Source organism: Myxocyprinus asiaticus, chromosome 16 (genome assembly GCF_019703515.2).
Source record: "Myxocyprinus asiaticus isolate MX2 ecotype Aquarium Trade chromosome 16, UBuf_Myxa_2, whole genome shotgun sequence".
NCBI classification, from domain to species: Eukaryota; Metazoa; Chordata; class Actinopteri; order Cypriniformes; family Catostomidae; genus Myxocyprinus; species Myxocyprinus asiaticus.
In genome coordinates this window covers 28,610,022-28,633,865 of record NC_059359.1, presented here as the reverse complement: position 1 = coordinate 28,633,865, position 23,844 = coordinate 28,610,022, and the positions used below count along the sequence as shown (strand labels likewise).

Below are 23,844 nucleotides of genomic sequence, written 5' to 3'. Positions count from 1 at the left end.
TGTTAAAGAGTGGCGTGCAGTCACAGAAACCATGTTACGTTCCTTTCAGTTTGTCCTACGAAGGCCGTCTCATTTAAATGAGGCTTGTTTAAAGGAGGATACTCGCGTACTACATAGCACGCAGCCTTCCAAACGAGACACAGCATATGTCAGCTTCTGACCTACTGGAAATGTGATGAAAGTAATAAATGCTGAAATAAATAATTCTCTCTCTACTATTATTCTGACATTTCACATTCTTAAAATAAAGTAGTGATCCAAACTGACATAAGACAGGGAATGTTTTCTACGATTAAATGTCAGGAATTGTGAAAAACTGAGTTTAAATGTATTTGGCTAAGGTGTATGTAAACTTCTGACTTCAGCTGTATATTTGCATGCACATTTGGCCAGAATCTATGAGAAACCTACAGGTCAATTTAGAGATTTTTGAAATATACTGCCAGAATAGGACTTGACATAAATTCTGTTCAATGTCAATTTATTCTGGATTGTTTTAGTATTTTAAACATAATTTGGATCTCTCTCTCTCTCTCTCTCTCTCTCTCTCTCTCTCTCTCTCTCTCTCTGTGTGTGTGTGTGTGTGTGTGTGTGTAATGATTCAAACTGGTCGTGTGCAGAATATTGTCTCGTCCAATGGGAGAAGGGCGGCATAATTTCCGGTCTCACCATCTCCAGCCATTTTGTTTGAGGTGTTGACATTCAGCCGTTGAATTAGAAGAAATCGCTGAAATGGGCTCCAATATCTTCATAAAATAATCTCGAACTCGATTTTTTCCCACGTTTTTCGGTAGAAACCATTGCGGTGTAACTCTTTTAAGCGATTTACTACAGAATATCCTACATTAATTGTTAGTATTAATTCAGTCTACTCAGACCTGCGTAGAATCTGAGGACGAGCTAATGGCGGCGAACGCGACACAGCAAGCCCCGACACCGAGCTGGTAAGATTCCTACAAAGTTCTCCAAATATTTTTGTTTACCACCCACTGTGTGTTTCGCTGCATTATTTCGACGGTTGCTTTCACAAAGTGCAGACCTTACAAAGCATTTTTGAGGTGAAAGTAGGTCTAAATCTCCATTGGCATTTATCGATCCTGATCTGTTCGCCCACTTCGCAGATAAACAGTAAATGCTATCGCCGATCGTAAAACGATTCCCCTTTTGACGATTTCATTGGTATTGGTTGGAAATAGTGGTGTTAACACAATTTATTCTTTCAAATTGAAGTTAAAGTCTGAAGTCAGTCAACGGTGCTTTAACGTTTGGCTTGTTTTCTACAGGCCTGTGTTAAATAGCCACTTTTCCTTGTTAGCCTGTACCGATTGAAATCCTACTGAATCATTATGGCATTGTAAAAATGTACATATAGTTGCACGTTTTGAAAAAGTACATATCATTTATATAGACTGATTAATTGATATAGATTGATTAAATTAGGTTTGCTTTATTTAGTTTTGTGATTGTCGCGGCCCCTCCCTTTTCCTCGACCCCAGTGCGACTGCGCAGTGCGCTCCCTGCACTGCTTGTAGTTGCGCATCTGCATATGGTGTAACCTGAAGTTGGATTGTCAAATATGTCATGTTGTCATTCATAGGCCGTATGGTATTAATTCAAGTGGAGAGGGCCAAATCCATGAGAACCCAGAATGGGAAAAGGCCAGACAGGCTCTAGCATCCATCAGTAAAAATCAGAACTCTTCCAAGACTTCACCAACCGACCGTACCACCCAGCCGGTATGTTTTATATATATATATATATATATATATATATATATATATATATATATATATATAAGAATAGAAGCTATACCTGCTGCTGTTGAATAAGTGTTATTTTTAATTCTCAAAGTTGCATGACCTGTTTATGCCAATTTTGTGGCATGTGAATAATTATTTTTTTATTTTGTCTGTTAGATTGGCCAGTATCAGACAACAGTTACAGATTCCTCTGCAATGCCACAACAACAACAACAACAACAGCAGCAGCAGCAGTACTATCAACAGTGGTATCAACAGAACCAGCAACAGTATGCTGGTTACCCATATCCCTATAACTACTACTACCCCATGTCTCCGGTAAATGAACACACACACTCTTTTAAATGCTTAAAATGTGTGTCCGTATACAGTCTGTTACATAATGAACTTCAGTTACACACTGAAAGGAGTGTGCCAGGGTTAAAACAAATCAAGTTCTAACAACAGTTAGGGTTGCAGTACATTTGCTTATCTACGGTATTGAGAAAAAAAATGCAACCGGACGGAGAATCTCACCTGCGCGTGCACCTCTTCCTTTTCTCCTTGACGTCAACAACAAAAATAATGTCACGATGCGTGTCCTTGTACTTGAAAACCATGAAAATTACTATGCAACATAAAAGGAAATGCGACCCAGGATACATTAAATACAGGTTACATTTTTAATATGGTGGGTCGCCACTTGATTTCCAATGTAAAACTGGATCTTGAAGCAAAACCAGTTGAGAACCACTGAGTTAAAGGTACAGACAGGAGCAGTCTGGATGTGCTGTCGCACTCATACAGTATACAGTTGTGCTCAAAATTTTGCATACCCTGGCAGAAATTGTGAAACTTTAGCATTGATTTTGAAAATATGACTGATCATGCAAAAACACTGTCTTTTATTTAAAGATAGTGATCATATGAAGCTATTTATTATCACAAAGTTGTTTGGCTCCTTTTTAAATCATAATGATAACAGAAATCACCCAAATGGCCCTGATCAAAAGTTTACATACCCTTGAATGTTTGGGCTTGTAACAGACACACAAGGTGACACACACGGGTTTAAATGGCAATTAAAGGTTAATTTCCCACACCTGTGGCTTTATAAATTGCTATTAGTGTCTGTGTATAAATAGTCAATGAGTGTGTTAACTCTCACGTGGATGCACTGAGCAGGCTAGACACTGAGCCGTGGGGAGCAGAAAAGAACTGTCAAAAGACCTGCGTAACAAGGTAATGGAACTTTATAAAGATGGAAAAGGATATAAAAAGATATCCAAAGCCTTGAAAATGGCAGTCAGTACTGTTCAATCACTTATTAAGAAGTGGAAAATTTGGGGATCTCTTGATACCAAGTCAAGGTCAGGTAGACCAAGAAAGATTTCAGCCCCAACTGCCAGAAGAATTGTTCAGGATACAAAGAAAAACCCACAGGTAACCTCAGGAGAAATACAGGCTGCTCTGGAAAAAGACGGTGTGGTTGTTTCAAGGAGCACAATACGAAGATACTTGAACAAAAATGAGCTGCATGGTCAAGTTGCCAGAAAGAAGCCTTTACTGCGCCAGTGCCACAAAAAAGCCTGGTTACAATATGCCCAACAACACCTTGACATGCCTTTGGAGTGACGAGACCAAAATAGGGATTTATGGTCACAACCATAAGCGCTATGTTTGGAGAGGGGTCAACAAGGCCTATAGTGAAAAGACTACCATTTAAAAATGGTACATATATTACCAATTCTCCAAGGGAATGCAAACTTTTGAGCACAACTGTATGTTAATTGTTAATAATCATAAGACATTACTTTGAAAGCTCACACAGCTGATGATATTTTTCATTTAGTAGTTAATTTAACATGTAAACTAACATGCTTTAGTTATATAACATGTTATAGTTACATGTTATTATTTTATTAGTTTATTATAATTCTGTTAGCTTTCTTATTCTATTTATTTTAGAATACATTTTTTTTTACACATGCTTCAATAAAAAAACAAAAAAAGGTTAAGTTTCAATTAAAAAAGCGTTTGTTCAACAACAATAAAAAAAAAAAAAAACAAGGGTCATTGTAACTGATAATGATAATTGTGTAATACCGTATACCATGAAACCGTGGTAATTTCTGAGATGGTTATCGTACCATGAAAATCTCATACCATTGCAACCCTAACAACAGTATTTGTGGAATGTTTTCACAGCTCAAATAATTCCAGGGCCTGAAATATGGCGAGGGATTGCTGGTGTTGTGCACAATTTTAATCATTCCCGCATGTTCCAGGATCATAATGCAGGAAATTCACTCATGCTTTTATTCACTTTAACATGTAGCTAAGAAATGGTTAACCAATTCGTACAGATGATCAAATCAATAAAGGCCCAATATACTTCCTACGAAATCGAAGAACGAATGGTTGTGATATAATTTAGAATGAAATCTGGTCAAATAGGTGTTTTTGCGTTCGTTTCGGTGGTTTGTAACACCTCGCCTGGGCGAACTTTTAGGAAAAATGCTAATTCTGTTTGCTGTTTAGTCAGTCAAATTTACCTACATCTGTACAATTGTTCGCATAGAGAAATATCCCAAGAACATATCATGCGTTGTTTTTTTTTATTTTTTATTATTCGTCTACAAAAGGAATCAAATCTACCCAAATACTCTCAAGTGCCCATTCACTCATGTACCATCTGCAGCGAAAGCCATTCGCACATCTGCCCAAAGTAAGATATGCCTCTTGTCATCCTTTGGTCTGTATTTTGCACTAACACTCTTTTATACACCCATCATTGCAGTAGTATCAGTGTCATCATAAATTACAATAACAGCGTGTAACCAGCGCATTTTATGGCTGCTTATAGCGTGTTAGCTCATTAGCGTCATTAATTCAGAATGTAAACAAGACAAATGGCACATTTTCTAATGCATATACACCGATCAGCCACAACATTAAAACCACCTGCCTTATATTGTGTAGGGTCCCCCTCGTGCCACCAAAACAGCACCAACCTGCATCTCTGAATATTATTCTGAGATGCTATTCTTCTCACCAAAATTGTGTGGTTATCTGAGTTACCGTAGAGTTTGTCAGTTCGAACCAGTCTGGTCATTCTCTGTTGACCTCTCTCATCAACAAGGCATTTCCATCCACAGAACTGCTGCTCACTGGATGTTTTTTTGTTTTTGGCACCATTCTGAGTAAATTCTAGAGACTGTTGTGTGTAAAAATCCCAGGAGATCAGCAGTTACAGAAATACTCAAACCAGCCCGCCTGGCACCAACCATGCGATTATCTAATCAGCCAATCGTGTGGCAGCAGTGCATAAAATCATGCAGATACAGGTCAGGAGCTTCAGTTAATGTTCACATCAACCATTAGAATGGGGAAAAAATTTGGTCTCAGTGATTTGGACCCTGGCATGATTGTTGGTACCAGATGGACTGGTTTGAGTATTTCTGTAACTGCTGATCTCCTGGGATTTTCACACACAACAGTCTCTAGAATTTACTCAGAATGGTTGCAGAAACAAAAAACATCCAGTGAGCGGCAGTTCTGTGGACGGAAATGCCTTGTTGATGAGAGGTCAACAGAGAATGTCTCTTCGAACCAGTCTGGCCAAAGTCTACGATAACTCGGATAACCGCTCTGTAAAATTGTGGTGAGAAGAATATCATCTCAGAACGCTATTCTGAGATGCGGGTTGACGCTGTTTTGGCGGCATGAGGGGGACCTACACAATATTAGGCAGGTAGTATTAATGTTGTGGCTGATTGGTGTATATTACTTTAAATCATCATCAAGTGGTTAAAACAGCTTCTTTTACAGACCACATGTGAATTCTGCTCATAGAATGTGTCAAAGTCATTGATAACACATTTTAATGTCACCTTATAATCTTGAGCGTCTTAAAATTAAAAAAGTAATTTAAAATTACTTCTAAACGGCTTCCACAGTGGTGTGGCGGGTGTCTGAATGTTCGCAGTATACAGTTTCTTGGCTGTTTCAAACATCTGAACGAAGAACGCAGAAGAACTTCTCGGGAAGTATATCAGGGCCTTAAGAATCTGTGCTTATAAATCAGCTCTTCTGCAATTTAAATGTGGTGGTCTTCTACTGCTCAAGTAAATGACCACATTTACATGCACTTAAGCGTGTTATTCCAGGGTTTTTGCAGAAAGCAGTGTTCTGAAACATCATGTAAATGAGAACGCTGATTTCCTTACGCCGTTTGAGGGATTAAGAGAAAGCAGTTTAACATACCTAGGTTTTTCCCGGAGAACGGTGCTTATATGGCCATGTAAACACGCAAGTAGCATTCAAAAAGGTTTTTGAAAAGCATGCATGTGCGTGGAACAGACTGAATAACAAACGTCATAGGATGGAGCCCAACAACAAGTCGACAAAACATTTCTGAGTGTACAGTGGGAAAAGCACATACCATTAACTATACCTATTTATAAACACCACTGTAAAATATCGATGGTCCTTCATGTTTGTGTATATCCGCTCGTACATTCAGGGAATCCCAGAGTTTTATGTAAAGGGAAACCCTACTATTAAAGCACAATTTCGCTCCAGGTTATGAAAGAAAGGTAAGGAAACAAACACCTTAACAACTCTGGAATATCTGAAAATAAAGAGAAGCATCTGAGAATAAAACTTCTTTATTCTCAGTTAAACTTCTTTATTCTTTAGTCTTCCTCGGATACCATGTTTGCTTTTTACACAAGTGGGGAGATTACGTTTGTGTAGAAAAAGCTGCTTACTAACGAGCTGCATGTATACAGGATTAAAGAGTATGCCGCTTATACAGTGCTGATGAACAGGAACACTGCTTTCTCGCAATAACCCACTTTCTGGTGTCCATGTAAACATAACAGTCAACTTGCTTCGCGTGATAGGCTACCCTTAAACTTTTAAAGTGCTGCCTAAAAATGATACGGATGCAGCTGCATCTATGCATGCATCGGCAAGGAGAACATGGTGATTTATCATTGTAGCAATATTTTGAACACAGGCCTAATAGACATTATGCCACAAATGTTGTTAATGGAGCGTAACCAGTGTTGAGTCCCTTTTGCTGCAGCTTTAAATATTGTCCCTTTTGTTTTTTTGTAGTATGGAGGAGCATATCCTCCAGGACAGTATGGTGTTCCAGGGGGCTACCAGACACCCAAAACCCCCACTGGACAGGTATATAACTCGATATACACTACTGGTCAAACATTTTTGAAACACTTGACTGAAATGTTTCTCATGATCTTAAAAATCTTTTGATCTGAAGGCATATGCTTAAATGTTTGAAATTAATTTTGTAGACAGAAATATAATTGTGCCAACATATTAATTTATTTCATTTCAAAAACTAATATTTAATAAAAATAAAATGTTTTTGAAATTGAAAACTTGGACCAAATAATAAAGAAAAGCAGCCAATATGTGTCCAGCATAGATGGGAACTCCTTCAATACTGTTTAAAAAGCATCCCAGGGTGATACCCCAAGAAGTTGGTTGAGAAAATGTCAAGAGTACATGTCTGAAAATTCTAGGCAAAGGGTGACTACTTTGAAGATGCTCAAATGTAACACAGTTTTGATTTATTTTGGATTTTGTTTAGTCACAACATAATTCCCATTGTTCCATTTATGTTATTCCATAGTTTTTATGGCTTTACTGTTATTCTAAAATGTGAAGAAAAAAATTATAATAAAGAATGAGTGTTTCAAAACTTTTGACCGGTAGCATATGTGTTTGAAAACCTGGCGGATGTAAATGTATAAATCACAGTGTGTTAATTCTAATTAATGTGCTCACAATCCCCCCCCCCCACCCCCTCCTTTCAGCCCCCTGTCATGCCTATGATGGAAGATCAGTCCTCCAGTTATCCTTCCCAACCTCCTCCTCCTGCAACCCCTCAGCCTCCACCCCAGAGCCCTACATCCTCTGACCAGCCTCCACCCCCTCCTCCACCCTCCATACCTCCCCCACCCAATGCCCAGTACCCTCCACCTCTGTCACAGACCCCCTACAGTCCTAACGGAACCCTGCCATACAGCCCCACTGATTCAAACCCCATGCGGGGTTACAATCAAGGGCAGATTCGGCCAGGATACCAGGGTTATCAGGGTCCTGGATATCAGCCCCCTCAGCAGCAGGGTACAGGACAAGGCCCATATGGAGGACCAGGCAGAGTGGATGCTAAGAAACCAAACAGTATGAACAAAGGTGGCCACCAGCTGTGGCAACGCATAACGCGTACGTGTCTCTGTGTATTTAATGTGTGTCAGTATGTGTAATTAGATGTCACCCTTTTAAATGAATATGTGTGCTTATCATGTATAATGTTTCATTGCTGCCTGATGAATTGTAATTGATTCTTCCTCTACAGAGGCTCCTGGATCTGGTGCCGTCAAATTTAATATACAAAAGCGTCCATATGTCATGGCCAGTCAAAACTTCCCTCCAGGTGAACAGCCCCCGGGACTGTCTTCCACTGCTGCTGACCCCACATCATCTGGGTCTGCAGTTGCAACATCTACCACTTCAGCAGGAAGTGCCCAGACTCGGTGAGAGTGCAAGGCAATATCCTAAATTAAGAGTGCTGGTTGGAAAATGCAAATCTCTCAGTAGAAACAACAGAACATGTATTAGTGCTGTGCAGATACACTTAAAATCTATCTCCCATATTAGCTCAGTGATATTAATATTTAAGTCAGTGTACATTGACAGATTTGTTAAGAATGAATGAAAACTACATATTTTTATTTGAAATTTTAGGCCTCAGGACTGGCCACAGGCAATGAAAGAGTATGTGCAGCGCTGTTTTACAGCCTGTGAATCTGAAGAGGATAAGGATTGTACAGAGAAAGTGCTGAAAGACATTCTGCAGTCAAGACTACAGGATGGCTCTGCTTACACTATTGACTGGACTAGAGAACCACTGCCAGAGTGAGTTGTCTTTTTTTCTGAACTTGCAGTTAACCATTCTTTGCTGAAGTGGCTTATTCAAATTCACAGATCAGCCACAACATTAAAACCACCTGCCTAACATTGTGTAGGTCTCCCTCGTGCTGCCAAAACAGCGCCAACCTGCATCTCAGAATAGCGTTCTAAGATGCTATTCCTCTCACCACAGTTGTGCAGAGCGGTTATCTGAGTTACCATAGACCTTGCCAGTGCGAACCAGTCTGGCCATTCTCTGTTGACCTCTCTCATCAACAAGGCGTTTCCATCCACAGAACTGCCGCTCACTGGATGTTTTGTTTTTGGCACCATTCGGAGTAAATTCTAGAGACTGTTGTGTGCAAAAATCCCAGGAGATCAGCAGTTACAGAAATACTCAAACCAGCCCGTCCGGCATGAGCAATCATGCCACAGTCAAAATCACTGAGATAAAAAAAAATTTCCCCATGCTGATGGTTGAAGTGATTAACATTTTTATTCATTTTCAAAACAAAGAAAAACAAAACATATATATATATATATACAGTGATTCAACATTAACACCCACTACTTCCCCTCCCCGATCAAGAACCCCACCCCAAACGAACATCCCAGTGGTCTTACATAAGTACACACATTTACAGAGAATAAAATAATAAATACATTTTATGTATATGCTTTAGGGGGGTGTATGCTACTCCCAAAAATAGTACAGAGCAAATGGCGTAACTGAAGATACCTAAAAAACCGAGATCTGGGGATCCCAAAATATTGAACCAGATTTTCAAAGGATCTTATCACACCGCTTTCGTAAAGATCACCGAGTGAATTAACCCCCCTCGCAATCCACTCTGACCAACAAAAAAGGAGTATTAATGCATAGTTTGGGGTTAAGCCATAGGCTCGAGGCAACATTTAGATAAATATCTGAATTAAACACTCTGGACACTTTTGTCCATACTGAGTGTAAATGTGAAATAATGGGGTGTGATTTAACTATTCTATTTAGTTTGATGGAAAGGCTGTGCAATGGCAAAATAGGGGCAAGGAGTTCTTGTTCAATGCAGAACCAGGGAGGGGCTCTTTCAGGTGGAAGCGACCAATGAGCCAAATGTCTGAGACCGAATGCATAATAATAAAACAAAATCTTTGGTAGGCCAAGCCCACCTTTGTCAATCTGCCTAGTAATTTATTGAAATGTAGTCTGGGGCGCTTACCACTCCAAATGAAAGACTTCTCTATGCTATCAAATTGCTTGAAATAAGAGAGGGGGACATCTACAGGGAGAGACTGTAGCAAGTAGTTAAATTTTGGAATACAGTTAATTTTAATAACATTAACCTTCCCAATCATCGATAAATGTAATGAAGCCCACCTGTCTACATCGCTCGAAAACCGTTTTATTAAAGGGTCAAAATTAACTCTGACTAAATCAGACAAATTTGTTGGGAATAAAATGCCCAAATACTTAATGTCCTGTTTGGGCCACTGGAAGGTGCCTGGCTGGAAGGCTGTTACTGGACAGTATGCTGTCAAAACCAAAGCTTCAGATTTAGTCCAATTGACTTTGTATCCTGAGAACTTGGAAAAGGAATTAATAATTATGTGGAGGCAAGGCATAGATTTAGTGGGGTCGGAGACGAATAATAAAATATCATCTGCATAAAGCAGAAGCTTATGTGCCACACCTCCCGCCATCACCCCTGGAAAATCATCATCTTTTCTTATCGCGGCTGCTAAAGGTTCCAGGGCAAGACAGAACAATAATGGAGAAAGAGGGCAACCCTGACGGGTGCCCCTATCCAGAGTAAAATAATCTGAAATTAATCCATTTGTTTTTACCGCTGCTACAGGGTGTCTATAAAGTAACTTGATCCAACCAATAAACGTACTCCCGAACCCATACATTTCCAAAATCTTAAAGATAATCCCATTCTACCATATCAAATGCCTTTTCGGCGTCAAGTGAGATGGCAGCGCCGGAGTCTGATCATTCGCCACTGACCACATGATATTGATGAGACGCCTGATGTTATCAGAAGAGCTGCGGCCCCGAATAAATCCCACCTGATCTATATGTATAAGAGATGTCATAACTTAATCGGTTAGCCAGAATTTTTACATCTAGCTGGATCAGGGAAATTGGACGGTAACTTTTACACTTGCTTGTATCTTTGTCCTTTTTAAGAATCGGACTGATCCGGGCTTGTGTCATGGTTGGTGGAAGCTTTCCATTCTTTAATGATTCAGTATAAACTTCTAACAAAAGTGGAGCCAGTTCTGTAGCATAAGATCTAAAAAATTCAGCGGCAAAACTATCTGGCCCCAGAGCCTTACCAGTAGGTAGGGACTTGATTACCTCGTCAAGTTCCTCCAAGGTTATCTCAGAATCAAGAGTTTTTTTGCTCATTCGTCAGTTTAGGGAGTTCTAATGGTTCCACAAAGTTTCTAATATCTTCATCAGTAGACGAAGACGTGGAACTATAGAGATCAAGATAGAATTCTTTAAAAGCAGTGTTAATATCAATGGCTGAGGTAAAAATTTCACCACCAGCAGATTTCACTGAGGGAATAGTAGAAAAAGACTCTCTCTGCTTTATATATCTAGCCAAAAGCTTCCCTGCTTTGTCCCCTGACTCAAAGTATGACTGTCTTGCCCTGAACAACCAAAACTCCACTTTCTGCGACAGAATAGTATTATATCTGTATTTCCATCGGGTCAATTCTCTGAGGCCATCAGATGACATACGGCGCTTCACCTCTGCCTCGGCACTTTTAATATTTCCTTCCTACTCCAAGTTCTTGTGCTTTGAATTTTTTGATAAATGAGGTATACTGAATGATTCGACCCCTAAGAACCGCCTTAAGTGCCTCCCAAGCCACGCCCACAGAGGATACCGAGGACCAGTTGGTCTCCATATAGACACTGATTTCAGTCTTTAACATTTGTTGAAAATCAGGATTTTGCAAAAGGGATACATTAAAGTGCCAATTATATGATTTCCTTTTCTCTGTATGTGGCAACATCTCTAAGTTCACCAGGGCATGATCTGAGACTTGAAGATATTTCCAATTGAGCAATCAACAACAGATGAAATGAGGGACTTCGATATGAAAAAAAAATCTATTCTGGAGTAAATCATATGAACTGATGAAAAAAATTTATAATCCCTACCAGATGGGTTCAAAAGTCGCCAGATATCTACAAGACCAAGATTTTTACAGATCTTGTGAAGTGTCAATGTAGCTCTAGGGGGTTTACACACTTTAGCTTCACTGTGATCAAGGACTGAGTCCATCAAAAGATTAAAGTCTCCTCCCAATATTATGTCATGAGAGATGCCAGCAGCTTGCAACATCCCTTCAAGATCTATAAAAAAGCCCTGATCATCAACGTTAGGTGCGTAAATATTAGCCAAAATCAACCTTTGCCCCTGAATTTTTCCTAACACAACAATGACTCTTCCTAATTTATCTTTAGTCTTTTTGAGACATTTGAATTGTAGATGTTTATTAATCAGTATAATGACTCCCCTGCTCTTACTTGAGCCAGCACTAAAGAAGACACGCCCACCCCATATCTTCCCAAATGTTTCAGCTTCTTGCGGGGAAAGATGTGTTTCTTGAAGAAATACTATATCATATTTCTTGCGCTTAAGAACAGAAATAACCTTCCTTCTTTTTTTGGGGTGCCCAAACCCATTTACATTACATGTGGAGAAAGATAACCCACTCATATTAACATTTGATATTTTGATATAATAAAAAATAAAAAATGAGAGTGTCAAAAACAAAATTATACGGACCACATTCCCCATTAATGCAACAATCAAACCCCGAACTTCCCAGGAACAAAACAAACAGAAAAAAAAAAAACGTGCGCATTAACCCCGTGCATGACAGTGCCAACCGGTGACAATCCATGTACGCATACCAGAGCCCCCGCTACAACTTTGCCATCGGATTGCACGAGTCCGGTGCTTCTGCACAAATTTTGTGAGGTACAATTACAATAACAGAAAATACTTTGTAAAACATACCCCAGCCAACAGGCAGAATAACAAAAAAACATGTAGATTCATTCACAGAACTGTCTTGAAGGTGTGTTCCTCCACAAAATAAACTCCAGCTGATATAAAACCGTTCAGTTTCCTCGGACAGACAAACAATTGTTCAGTGAACTGGCTGTTATAAGTGCAGCAGATGAGGTAATCATTCTACTAGGAGGCATAAGCACAAAGAACAAACATATTTAACCACAACTGTCCCGAAGTAGTGTAATTCCACAAAAAAAGCTCCAGCCGTTAGGAAGAGCCAGCGCGAAAAACAAAACCGGCATCCCGGTTCCTCGGATGATCAAGAGCCAAACTAACTCGGAGGCCGCGCGCAAAAAAACCCCCAAAAAAACACCATAACTTACTCTGCCCGTCAACTTTATAAAAGTTGTCCTTTATGTGAGCATATAGATATTTTGTGGTCATCCAAAGTGTCCATTCTCGATCTGGCCGGAAACTTCAGTGTAACAAAAAATCTTCCGTCAATGCAAAAGTTTCTTGGAGTAATGCCATAAAACAAACTCCAGCCGCTAGGCGGAGTCAACACAAAAAGAAACAAAAATGGCACCCAGCTTCCTCAGATAATAGAGTTCCTCAACCGTGAGTCAGTCCACTAATATAAGAAACATCAAATGGCTTACTCCAATGTATTTATAAAGGAGAGTGCCTGTTTTGGACAAGTAAATACTTTGGGACCATTCTTCGTTTCTATTCTCAGTTTGGCCGGGAACATCAGAGCAAACGAGATCTTTTTCTGATGTAAGAGTTTCTTGCATTCCTTGAACCGATCGCGTTTCTCTCTTGTGGAATTAGCAAAGTCCGGGAACAAGAAAATATTATGGTTCTTCCGAGAAAGCTTCCCTTTGCTCCTCGCTTGGCGCAACACGAGATCTTTATCGGATGATTTCAGAAATTTGGCCGGAATGCATCGAGGCCTATCTCCCTCAGCAGTTCTGCGATCAGGCACTCTGTGAGCTTGCTCGATTTCCAGCTTGTGGCCTGTAATATCGAGCAGATTCGGGAAAAACTCGTCCAGGAATTTCACCATATCTCTGCCCTCTTCATGCTCAGGAATTCCAACAATTCGTATGTTATTCCTTCGGCTCATATTTTCGAAATATTCCAGTTTTTCTGAAATTAATTCCAAATCTATTTTGGATGCGGGCGGATTAGCGGTTAATTCCCTTTCTGATGACTCAAGACAATCGATTCGTTTTTCAACTTCTGTCACTCTTGTAAACAACTCGGAGAATTGTATCGATCGACGTATTACAGCGAGATCCTCCAAGTCAGCAAGAACCTTCGTCAACATCACCGACATGTTGGACAACTGACGCTGAATATCTACTCCCAACATACAATCCAAATCGTGTCTCCGGTCCGCAGTCCCATCAGAGGCCTCAGCTTGAACACGTAAGTGTCTTTTAATGTCTCCAGAGTCTGAGAATTTTGACTTCTTTGCCATGTTTACCTCAAAGAGCAAGTATGTAATTGGGTGTATCGAATCTCACCGGATCACAACATGAAAATAATTTAAAAACTAGCAAAGTTCACGGAGCTCGTCACTCACACGTCTGTCTCTCGCATGGCGTCACGTCTGCTGCTGATGGTTGATGTGAACATTATCTGAAGTTCCTGACCCTTATCTACATGATTTAATGCACTGCACTGCTGCCACACAATTGGCTGATTAAATAATCGCATGGATGATTGTTTGTGCCAGATGGGCTGGTTTGAGTATTTCTGTAACTGCTGATCTCCTGGAATTTTCACATACAACAGTCTCTAGAATTTACTCAGAATGGTGCCAAAAACAAAAAAACATCCAGTGAGTGGCAGTTCTGTGGACGGAAATGCCTTGTTGATGAGAGAGGTCAACAGAGAATGGCAAGACTGGTTCGAACTGACAAAGTCTACGGTAACTCAGATAACCGCTCGGTGATCGGTGTATATAAATTTGTAAATTTAATCAGTTCTGTCTCTCAATCTTTTCAAGCTGCTTAACCTTTGAGACTAAGCTTCTACTTTTTTTTTTAATCAGTCTGAAGCCAAAGCAGTCTCGCTGGGAAGTTGTTGCTCAACGTTCTCAGGACAGTGGTTTGGGAAGAGGTGGAGCCACTCGAGGCAGGGGTGGAGCCAGGCTGGGTAACTATAGGAATGTCTTTTCTCAAAGAAGCCCCTCCTCCAGCTCCTCCCACTCATCTTCGTCACGATCCCCCTCACCTCACAGCCGCAACAGAGGCAGGAGTAGACATAACCGCAGGTAATGCAAACCAACAAAATTAGTACAGTCTAAACAATCTAAAACCAACACTTTAAGATAGAAATTTGGTTAGAGGGAAAGTTCACCCAAAAATGAAAATTCTCTCATTTACTCACCCTAATGCCATCCCAGATGTGTATGACTTTTTCTTCTGCAGAACACAAATGAAGATTTTTAGAAGAATATTTCAGCTCTGTTATATAAGTAAGACTCCAGTGGTTAAATCCATATCTTCAGAAGTTTTACGATCAATACTTAAGTTCTTTTTTTACTATAAATCTCCACTTTCACTTTCAAAATGTGAAAGTGGAGATTAAGGTAAAAAGGACTTAAATCTTGATCTGTTTCTCACCCACACTTATCATATTGCTTCTGAAGATACAGATTTAACCACTGCAGTCTTCTATAACAGAGCTGAAATATTCTTCTAAAAATCTTTGTGTGATGCACATCTGGTATGGCATAATTGTGAGTAAATGTCAAGATAATTTTTATTTTGGGTGAAGTATCCCCTTTAATTAGGAAAAATTTTGATGGAGAACAGCAAGGTTTAATTGGTGATTGTCTTCCTCCCTACAGTGACTCTGGCTCCCAAACAGACAGCAGCATGTCAAGTGATCTTCGTATTCCGTTGTCCCGGCGGCAGCAAAAGGCTGGCCGTGGCCGTGGGGCAGATAGGGAGCGAGGAAGAGGAGTTGTAGGAGAGAGAGGCAGAGGAAGAGGCAAAGCAAACAGAGGGCGGAGGTGAGAAATCAGCACTGATTGTATGACCTGAACTTTAGGGAACATTATAAAACATTTCCAATCACACCATTATTTTTCCTCTTTCAGGAATATGGATGATCCAAGCAGTGGTATTGGGAAAAAGCGAAAAGGCGGTAATGCAGGTCTGGACTTTCATGACCCAAATCGCGAAGCCAAGAAGCAGAGCCGAGCTGCACGCTTCCACACTAAACTACGCACTGAGCCCCTTGTATTAAACATCAACGTCTTTGACCTGCCCAATGGCTCCCAGGAAGGACTCAGCTGGGACGACTTCCCCATTGTCGGCACCTGCCAGGACATCACCAAAAACTACTTGCGCCTCACCTGTGCCCCCGACCCAGCAACTGTCAGACCTGTACCTGTAAGTGTCTCCTGTAATTTAGGTGTTGCATATAATTTGTAATCTGTTTAATGGTTATAGTTTTGCTAGTGAATACAGGGTACTGTGACATTGATATTCAGTGGTTTATTACTGAGGCTTATTTGCTGGTTGTGATCAGAGCATGTGTTTTATGGATTGTTTGTGCGGGTTCACTGTGTTGGATTTGTAGTGAATTTTCTCTTGTGTTCCAGGTGTTGCGAAAGTCTCTGACTGCAGTTAAAACTCATTGGAAAACAAACCAGGATTACTTGTATGCATGTGAACAAATGAAATCAATACGACAGGACCTCACTGTGAGTAAATTTTATGACCTACCAGTTTCTCCCCCTTTTTTTTTTTTTTTTTTTTTGTCTCAGTATCTTGAAGGGCTGCATCTAACAATTATTTTAATAATTAATCTAATGATTATTAGAACGATTATTGCAACGATTAATCATTAGCTCTAAACCAATTATTCAGCTTGTGCCCTGACTTGTATTAAACATGCTTACTAACAATAAAGAGGACAAAATCATCTTTTAAAAATACCTCTAAATGACATTCACTGAATTAGTTTTAGATATTTATATTGGAAAACAAGCCAAAACAAAAACGTATTCTGTTGCAGTGTATAATGGGTCAAAGTCTACCCTCTCTCACTTTTGTTCATTTCAATCCATCTTTAACTCACAAAAAAAACAAACTCTCTTTTATTAATAAAGCTGCATATTGCCAATTTTCTTCATGATAAGAAATGCACAGTGACATATATTATGATTGAATAAATTGCCAGCCATCACGTTATAATCTAGCTGCATTAAGCGTGCACGCTCGGGATGAGCGTCCCCACGCCAGAGTGTGCTTCAGCCAGCTGCTGTTTCATTCTCTCCCCCTTAGATCAGGACGTTCGTGCAACTCATAGAAGAGGCGCTGACCGCACAAAGAAAGACCAGTTTAGGAGTTTGTAATTATTTACGTGATCTGTTTCCGTATTATTTGAGCTTTAATAAAGCTATAACACATTAAATATAACTGCATTTAAGATGTAATGCCGGGGTGTTTCCTTTAAAGAGCTCCGGATCTGCTTATTCCACAACGAGAGTGCTTCTTTATTTACGTATTTTGTATTTTTGTATAATTCCCTCATCTTTGCGATCTACATCACCTGAAGCTGTTTGGAAGTTTAAAGTTTATCTGGACTGTGAGCTGTGTAATTCTTCCTCTCCTCAGTCAGGCGCAAACTGCAGTGCTGCTCTCGTGCGTCATCATTAGAGTGTAATGTGATCTCATGTTACATTAAGTGAAATCAAACGACTATTCGGCAGCGAAAATGTTTTGTTGTCAATGTTGTCGATAATGTCGACTAAACGTTTCAGCCCTAGTATCTTGTGTTGAATTCTTGTGTTCTTCAGGTTCAAGGTGTGCGTACAGACTTCACAGTGGAGGTCTATGAGACACATGCTCGTATCGCTCTGGAAAAGGTATGGAGTGCCTTTCACTATCCCAACTAAAGTCAGCTCTCATTCAGTTTGGACTCAGGTTCTTCTTTTGGGCATAACCTGAATATGTTTTGCTTGTGCTATCAGGGTGATCATGAAGAGTTCAACCAGTGCCAGACCCAGCTGAAGGCCTTGTATAAGGACTGCCCGTCGGACAACGTTGGAGAATTCACCGCCTACAGGCTTATTTACTTCATCTTTACTAAGAACTCTGGAGGTATATTGCTTTACTTAAGTCATTTAGTCTCCCCTATAATTTTGCACTCTTAATTCAGGCTTCCCCGTTCTTAGACTTACAGCAAGTCTTTAATGCCTTTTTTCCCATTTTTCTTAGACCTTACAACTGAGCTTGTGTACCTGACCCCTGAGCTTCGTGCTGATCCATGTGTAGCCCATGCTCTTGAGCTCCGTACAGCCTGGGCGCTTGGAAACTTCCACCGGTTCTTCAAATTGTATCGTCAAGCTCCGCGTATGACTTCTTACCTTATCGACAAGTTTGCAGAGCGTGAAAGGAAGTTGGCGCTGAGGGCCATTCTTAAAACGTTAGTACAGATAGCAGGGAGATGCACATGAGTGTCATTGCAAAAATTGTACTGCTGTAGAAGTCTAATCTTTCCCCCTTTCTCTGCTGCAGGTTCAGGCCCTCTGTGCCAGTGGAGTATGTGCAGTCCAGCTTGGCCTTCCCAGATTTAGACTCATGTTTAGAATTTCTAACTGGGCTTGGGGTTACATTCATCCCCTCTGACCCTAGCAAAATAGATTGTAAAGTCAGCTCAGCCTGTCTGTCCACCTCCTAGTATCGGGAAAAGGGGAGGGCAAGGGAATTTTCACTTATAGAGCATAAAAGTCCACAGCCTATTGAAACAGACTTTAGAGAAGGGACCAGATATCCGCATAACAGACACACACACACTTAGTTTATAACTTATATTTGTAAGAGATCTCTATTTCTAACTCTTGTAGAGTGAAGGACTTTCTGACTAAGACGAGCAGTTAATAGATCCATATACAGTTACTTAGGTGCCATTTCAAGACCCATTATAGCCTGTACACACAGCCCATTTAGTGACGTATTTGGCAACAAGGACTTAATTGGCAGAATTAGTTTGCAGTTTATCTCATCAACATGGAGCAAAGATCTGATGGGGTCATCTCCGCAGTCAGAGAGTTTCAGACAGCTGAAAGAAAAGACTTAGTCTCCCACACCACAGACCTCAAAGCATTTTCAAGCTAACAGTGTTCTGTGTTCTCATGTTTCTCTCCTTTCAAGCAAACAGCCACAAAGCTCAAGACCTGAAAACAACAGCAATATGGGAAAGGTTGAATAAAATGTGAGCCACTTTACACCGACAGCATACCATCTGATTAAGTCTATGAGAAGACAAAGGCTACTGCTGCAAGATGTCTGTTCCAGAACAACCTAAGTTCACATTGTCATCTTAATGGACATACCACTAACCTTCCAAGTGAGCTGCCTGGCATTCCTGTGATTTGCAAGAAGAGGATGGTTTGTATGCCCTATCTTTTTCTTTGCCTGAGATGTCTGCAGTAAGTGAGTGGAGTTGGAGGTGCTCTGTTAGCTCCTGCATCACTTCAGCTCTGTGATCTTCATGCCAGTATAGCCCACAAGATTCGGACTGAGATATGTAACAAGATGATCACTTCCAGAGATGCAGATAGGCCACATTCCACACCATCACATGTCTCCCTCTCACACAGTCTCCGTTCGCCCTACTGCACACGATATGGCATCTCAACACTCAAAAGCTGGGCTTCACTGTCATATTGCCCTTATTTTCTCAACACCCAGGGAGCGCAGCTCAATGAAATGGCTGCAGCCAGTCAGTGACTCACAACCTTATAAAATGTTCTCCTCTCCAGCTGTGATCTGAATAGGCTCAACCGTTTTAAAGTCATCCTGGTCCAAATATGGCATGCTTACACCACAGAATTTAGCCACCAGCAGCTTTCCACTGGAGAGTGTCCTCTCATGCACCACCCAACATAGATGGCCCCTACACCCAACATGCAGTCACCCTGACCAAGTTCAGTCGTTCTGCAGTAAAAGCAAGATGGCTGTTGCTTCCTGTTTTCTCTTCAGATGGTGATCTCAACTCTATGAGGGCATTCGCTGTCCTTTTTGGGTTTGGAAACGGATGGGTTTGTATGGCTGTGTCCCCCTTGTGCTTTGGCAACATCCACTTGGTAGCTTAGAATGTATGTGTTGCTGGTAAGAAGGACTGGAAAAAGGATGCTCAGCTTTTTTGCTGAGGTATTATCTAATGTCGAGCATTTTGTTCAGTAGTGTTATGTTTTTACCCAGCTGACTGGTTGTAAATTTAGCAACCTGTGTTATTGTGAAATAGGCCCTAATATTCCTGTTGCACTCTGCCTCAAGATCGAAGTATTAGTGACACCAAGAGATCTGTACAAATGATATGATAGATTATTTACAGAGTAATCTAATGGATCTGCTTTTTAACTGGATATTGCTATGATGCAATAGTAAATTTCAAAGGTTTATACAGTATAATGGCTATAATATTACAGTCTTGCAGAGAGAAGCATTGATGGTGTACCAATTCAAAGTCGTATGCTGAAAATCTAATGCTCCATGGTCTGTAATAGACTAAAAACTATTGCTTGCATTGCAAATAAGCAAGGACCCTTTTAGCATTTTTGGTGTTGAAGTAAACAGATTAATTTAATGTGGTAATTTTAAAATTCAGCCAGCATGGATAGGGCTTGGAACTGAAATGTGTGCTTTAGCAAGATGGTTTTGCTCAGGGTTGCTAAAAGAGCCAACACTCATTGGTAAAGTGTGTACATATGTGATAATGTAAATAATGTGCAGAGTGAGATTTTGTTACTTTCTCTTTATATAGTACTTTTGTTTATTAGCTTTTGTTTGTTTATACAATGGTAAGTCATTTTGATCCATACAGAAATTTTGATGCCATTTTTTAAAGATTTAGTGTAATGTCTTGTGTGGTGAGCATGTGCACACTTTGTACAAACAAATGAAATTAGTTTGAAATGTTTAATTCTTAAATTGCTTGGTCCCCTGGACAAAACATAAAATAAGTTTAAAAAGTAAAGCTCGGGCTGCAGTTAACATATACAAACTCATAATGAGACAGATTTCATGAATGAATAATATCCCAAATCTTTCCCTTGTTGGTCATAACCAAAAAGCACTGGTCACTCTTTCTGTGTCACATTTAGTTCTTTGTTGCTCTGTTCTCAGCACCTCCCTACCCTGTTTATCAATCTTTATCTTTTCATCTGCCACCTCTCTTTCCCTCTTCAGCTTTTTCTTGCTAAAATCATGCCTTTTAACAGAACCCTGATCATGTCCGTTATGAGATACCAAAATATACATACAGCAAGAGAAAGATTTGGTCAAAGTACAATTTCCACACCTTCCGCAAATTTTTTTTTTTTTTTTTTTTTTTTTTTTTTTTTTTTTTGGGCGAAAATGCATTGATCCTTTATTCTGTAACTTCTCTTAACTGATTTGACTTGATTTGAGATCAAATGAATACTGAAGGCTGAAATACATTGAAGTTGGGGCAACAGTTAGAGCTTTTTAATCATAGTTGAGCAGTGCTTTCTTTTTGTTCAGTTGTGTTCATTTTGACTACTTAAACTCACTTTATTTGGATTCTTGTATTTGATTGTCCCTTGATTAACCACTTGATGATGATAAATACTGGTTGACTGTAAATGACATTGCCACACTGACTCTGTTCTCTCCTTCTCAACCTTTTTTTTTTTTTTTTCCAACCCCTCCCACCCCCTGTTCTCCTTCATTACCAGATTCTCTTTCTCTTCTTGCAGTCATGCAAAATTGGAGCAAAGCAAGAGATAAAAAGATGAGGGCATACTGGAAAATGGGCATTGAGACATCCAGACATCGGCTTATTGAGATTGCTTATGCCTGTTGTTGTCTGACGAATCTGTCTTTTTAAGAAAAGCTTGATTTTGATTTGCAATTTTTTTTTAAACTAATTTCAAAGCCTTTATACCAGAACATCTTGTCAGCATAAAGACCATTTCAATGTATATAGTCTTGTTCATATGCTGTATGTTCAGTGATGCCTTGTGTCCATTCTTCTTAGTGCTTCATTTTTCTCTGCATTGGTAGCTGATTTATTTTCTGCAATTTTTTTATTTATTTTTTATTTTTATTTTTTTTTTGCTGCTGGTTATTGCTTTATTGGTTAAGTTTAGGCTTTGTTTTGTGATATGGACTGAATATATTTCTAATGTTTAACTTTGATTTAATCTAAGCTGTAGAATGGCATACTGGACATTCCTGGACATACAGATAGTTATAGCCCTTTTGTACTTCTTGTTCCACACCTAAATTAGATCTCACTGCAGTGTTAAGGAAATGGTGCCCATAATGCTTGATTTATTACTTGATTTTGGCCTTTAAAACCAATTTAGTGTCCCAAGCATTATCAGTCATCTAGAAGCCACTAGTTTTCATATATATATATATATATATATATATATATATATATATATATATATATATATATAATGTATCTTTAGCTTTTACTGTTGAACTGTTATATTTGATATGTATTGTTTTCACAGCTACATTACTAACAGCTCTATCTGTCTCTTCAAATGTTGCCTGTCCTCTTGAACCCCTAAGTTCTTCTACTCTTTCTTATGCATCAGGCTCTTTGTTTTTTGGTAATATTTGCTTCTGTAAGTGATGATCTCTCCCTACTAGATCATTTGAACTTCTAGCCATTTATTGACTGCTTTTGGTTTCCATCTATTTATTTATTTTTTATTCAGCCATATATATATACCCTCTATACTTCTCTTTCTGCCTATTCCTCTCTCTTTTCTTTGTGTATTGTGTTCTGTAATGCAATGTTGCGATTGTGGATTGGTTTACATGTGGTCAGTGCTTGCCAGTAAGTATTTCCACAGGACTGTGCTTGCAACTATTTTTTTTTTCTTTTACAGCTCATCCTCAAACCCATGAAGCAAAAATATCTCGGCCCTGATTAAAGCTCCAAATGTTGTACATTGGAGTTCACATTGAATATACTGCCGTTTGTAGATGCTGTACATAATGTATTTACTTTCTTGAGGAAAAAATAAAGAATTTAAATCAGATGTTTTTATTGATTTAATTGAAAGAAACGTTTGTAAACAGTCATAGAAAATGTTCATTATAATTGGTTACTAAATATTCCACAGGTTTCCATGTTGGTGTGCTTCCTACGTTATTTTTAGTATCCACAGTTCCCTATCAATTTAGTCATGAATGCTGCGTCATAGCTAATGCTATGGGTTATCCCGCAGGCGTAGCCAATCTCTGAAACTCTTTAAAATCTTGTCAGTTTTAATTGGCAGATAGAGCTTTGTGCTCCGCCTCCCTCGCGCAGGTAGCAGGCATATATTGAGGTGGTGCATAGCGCCATCTCTTTATTTGCCCCTCTCACAGCGGGTGGATCTGCGTTTTCTCCTACCCCCTGCGGTTCTCCGGCGATAGCAGATACCACTAACCTTCACAGCTGAACAGCAGTGTTGGAAGTTTTCCTCCTGTGGACAGCAGGCGGACGAGACATCTTCACCTCTCTCGTTGCATCACAGTGCTGGGATTATTCTACGGCCTATGGGCCTCAACGGAAAGTATGCTTAGGATTATTATTTATTGGATAATTTTCTTTAAGCATGTAACATAAGCGATACAGCCTGATTGTGTTTGTATGTATCTGTATACTGTGCACAATCTAAAAGTTGTTTACTTAACGATGCCTTTTTAAAGATGCCGTTTCATAAATGTATTTTGCCGTGTGAACGGAATGTTCCCTTATCCGACGAGCACGAGCGATGTGTTCTTTGCCTGGGTCAGGCTCACGCAGAGGTGGTGTCAGTGGGTCAGATTGTGCTCAGTGTAAGTGCATGAGACTCAAAACACTGCGCTCTCGGTTCTCCCACTTTCTGAGGGATGAGTCCGGTCCCTTCCCCTCCCTCCATGCTCCTGTGGCACATGAGGGAGACGTACGAGGGCGGGATGAGCTGGCGCAAGCATCGTGTGTCTCCTCGCCTCATCCGCAAGCATTTTCGCCTGTGGAGTATGCCCGTGAAGACCTGCATCCCGTTATTGGGGTGCAGGGCTCCATTACATTTGGCACTCACTCCAAGGATAAGGATGATATGGTGTCGGAAAGGTGAGCCCTGG

At 39.9% G+C, this 23,844-nt stretch overlaps 1 protein-coding gene across 1 annotated transcript; it reads left to right on the top strand.

Moving 5' to 3' along the window:
• Positions 1 to 671: 671 nt before the first annotated feature.
• Positions 672 to 22,772, top strand: LOC127453949 (leukocyte receptor cluster member 8 homolog). Its single transcript, XM_051720782.1, has 15 exons — positions 672 to 944; positions 1,598 to 1,736; positions 1,917 to 2,078; positions 6,864 to 6,938; positions 7,589 to 8,000; positions 8,134 to 8,311; positions 8,523 to 8,693; positions 14,784 to 15,005; positions 15,585 to 15,749; positions 15,837 to 16,131; positions 16,344 to 16,445; positions 17,544 to 17,612; positions 17,718 to 17,847; positions 17,965 to 18,172; positions 18,265 to 22,772. Exons 1-15 carry the CDS (start codon positions 904 to 906, stop codon positions 18,425 to 18,427), a joined length of 2,532 nt encoding a protein of 843 aa, XP_051576742.1. The 5' UTR covers positions 672 to 903; the 3' UTR covers positions 18,428 to 22,772.
• Positions 22,773 to 23,844: the final 1,072 nt, after the last annotated feature.

What these genes read in the sequence shown, in the direction of transcription:
- LOC127453949 (XM_051720782.1), top strand. Translation starts at nt 904, where the DNA reads ATGGCGGCGAACGCGACACAGCAAGCCCCGACACCGAGCTG. An exon ending in AGGAGTAGACATAACCGCAG is followed by an intron (nt 15,006 to 15,584) that starts GTAATGCAAACC and finishes TCCTCCCTACAG; the next exon opens with TGACTCTGGCTCCCAAACAG. An exon ending in CAATACGACAGGACCTCACT is followed by an intron (nt 16,446 to 17,543) that starts GTGAGTAAATTT and finishes TGTGTTCTTCAG; the next exon opens with GTTCAAGGTGTGCGTACAGA.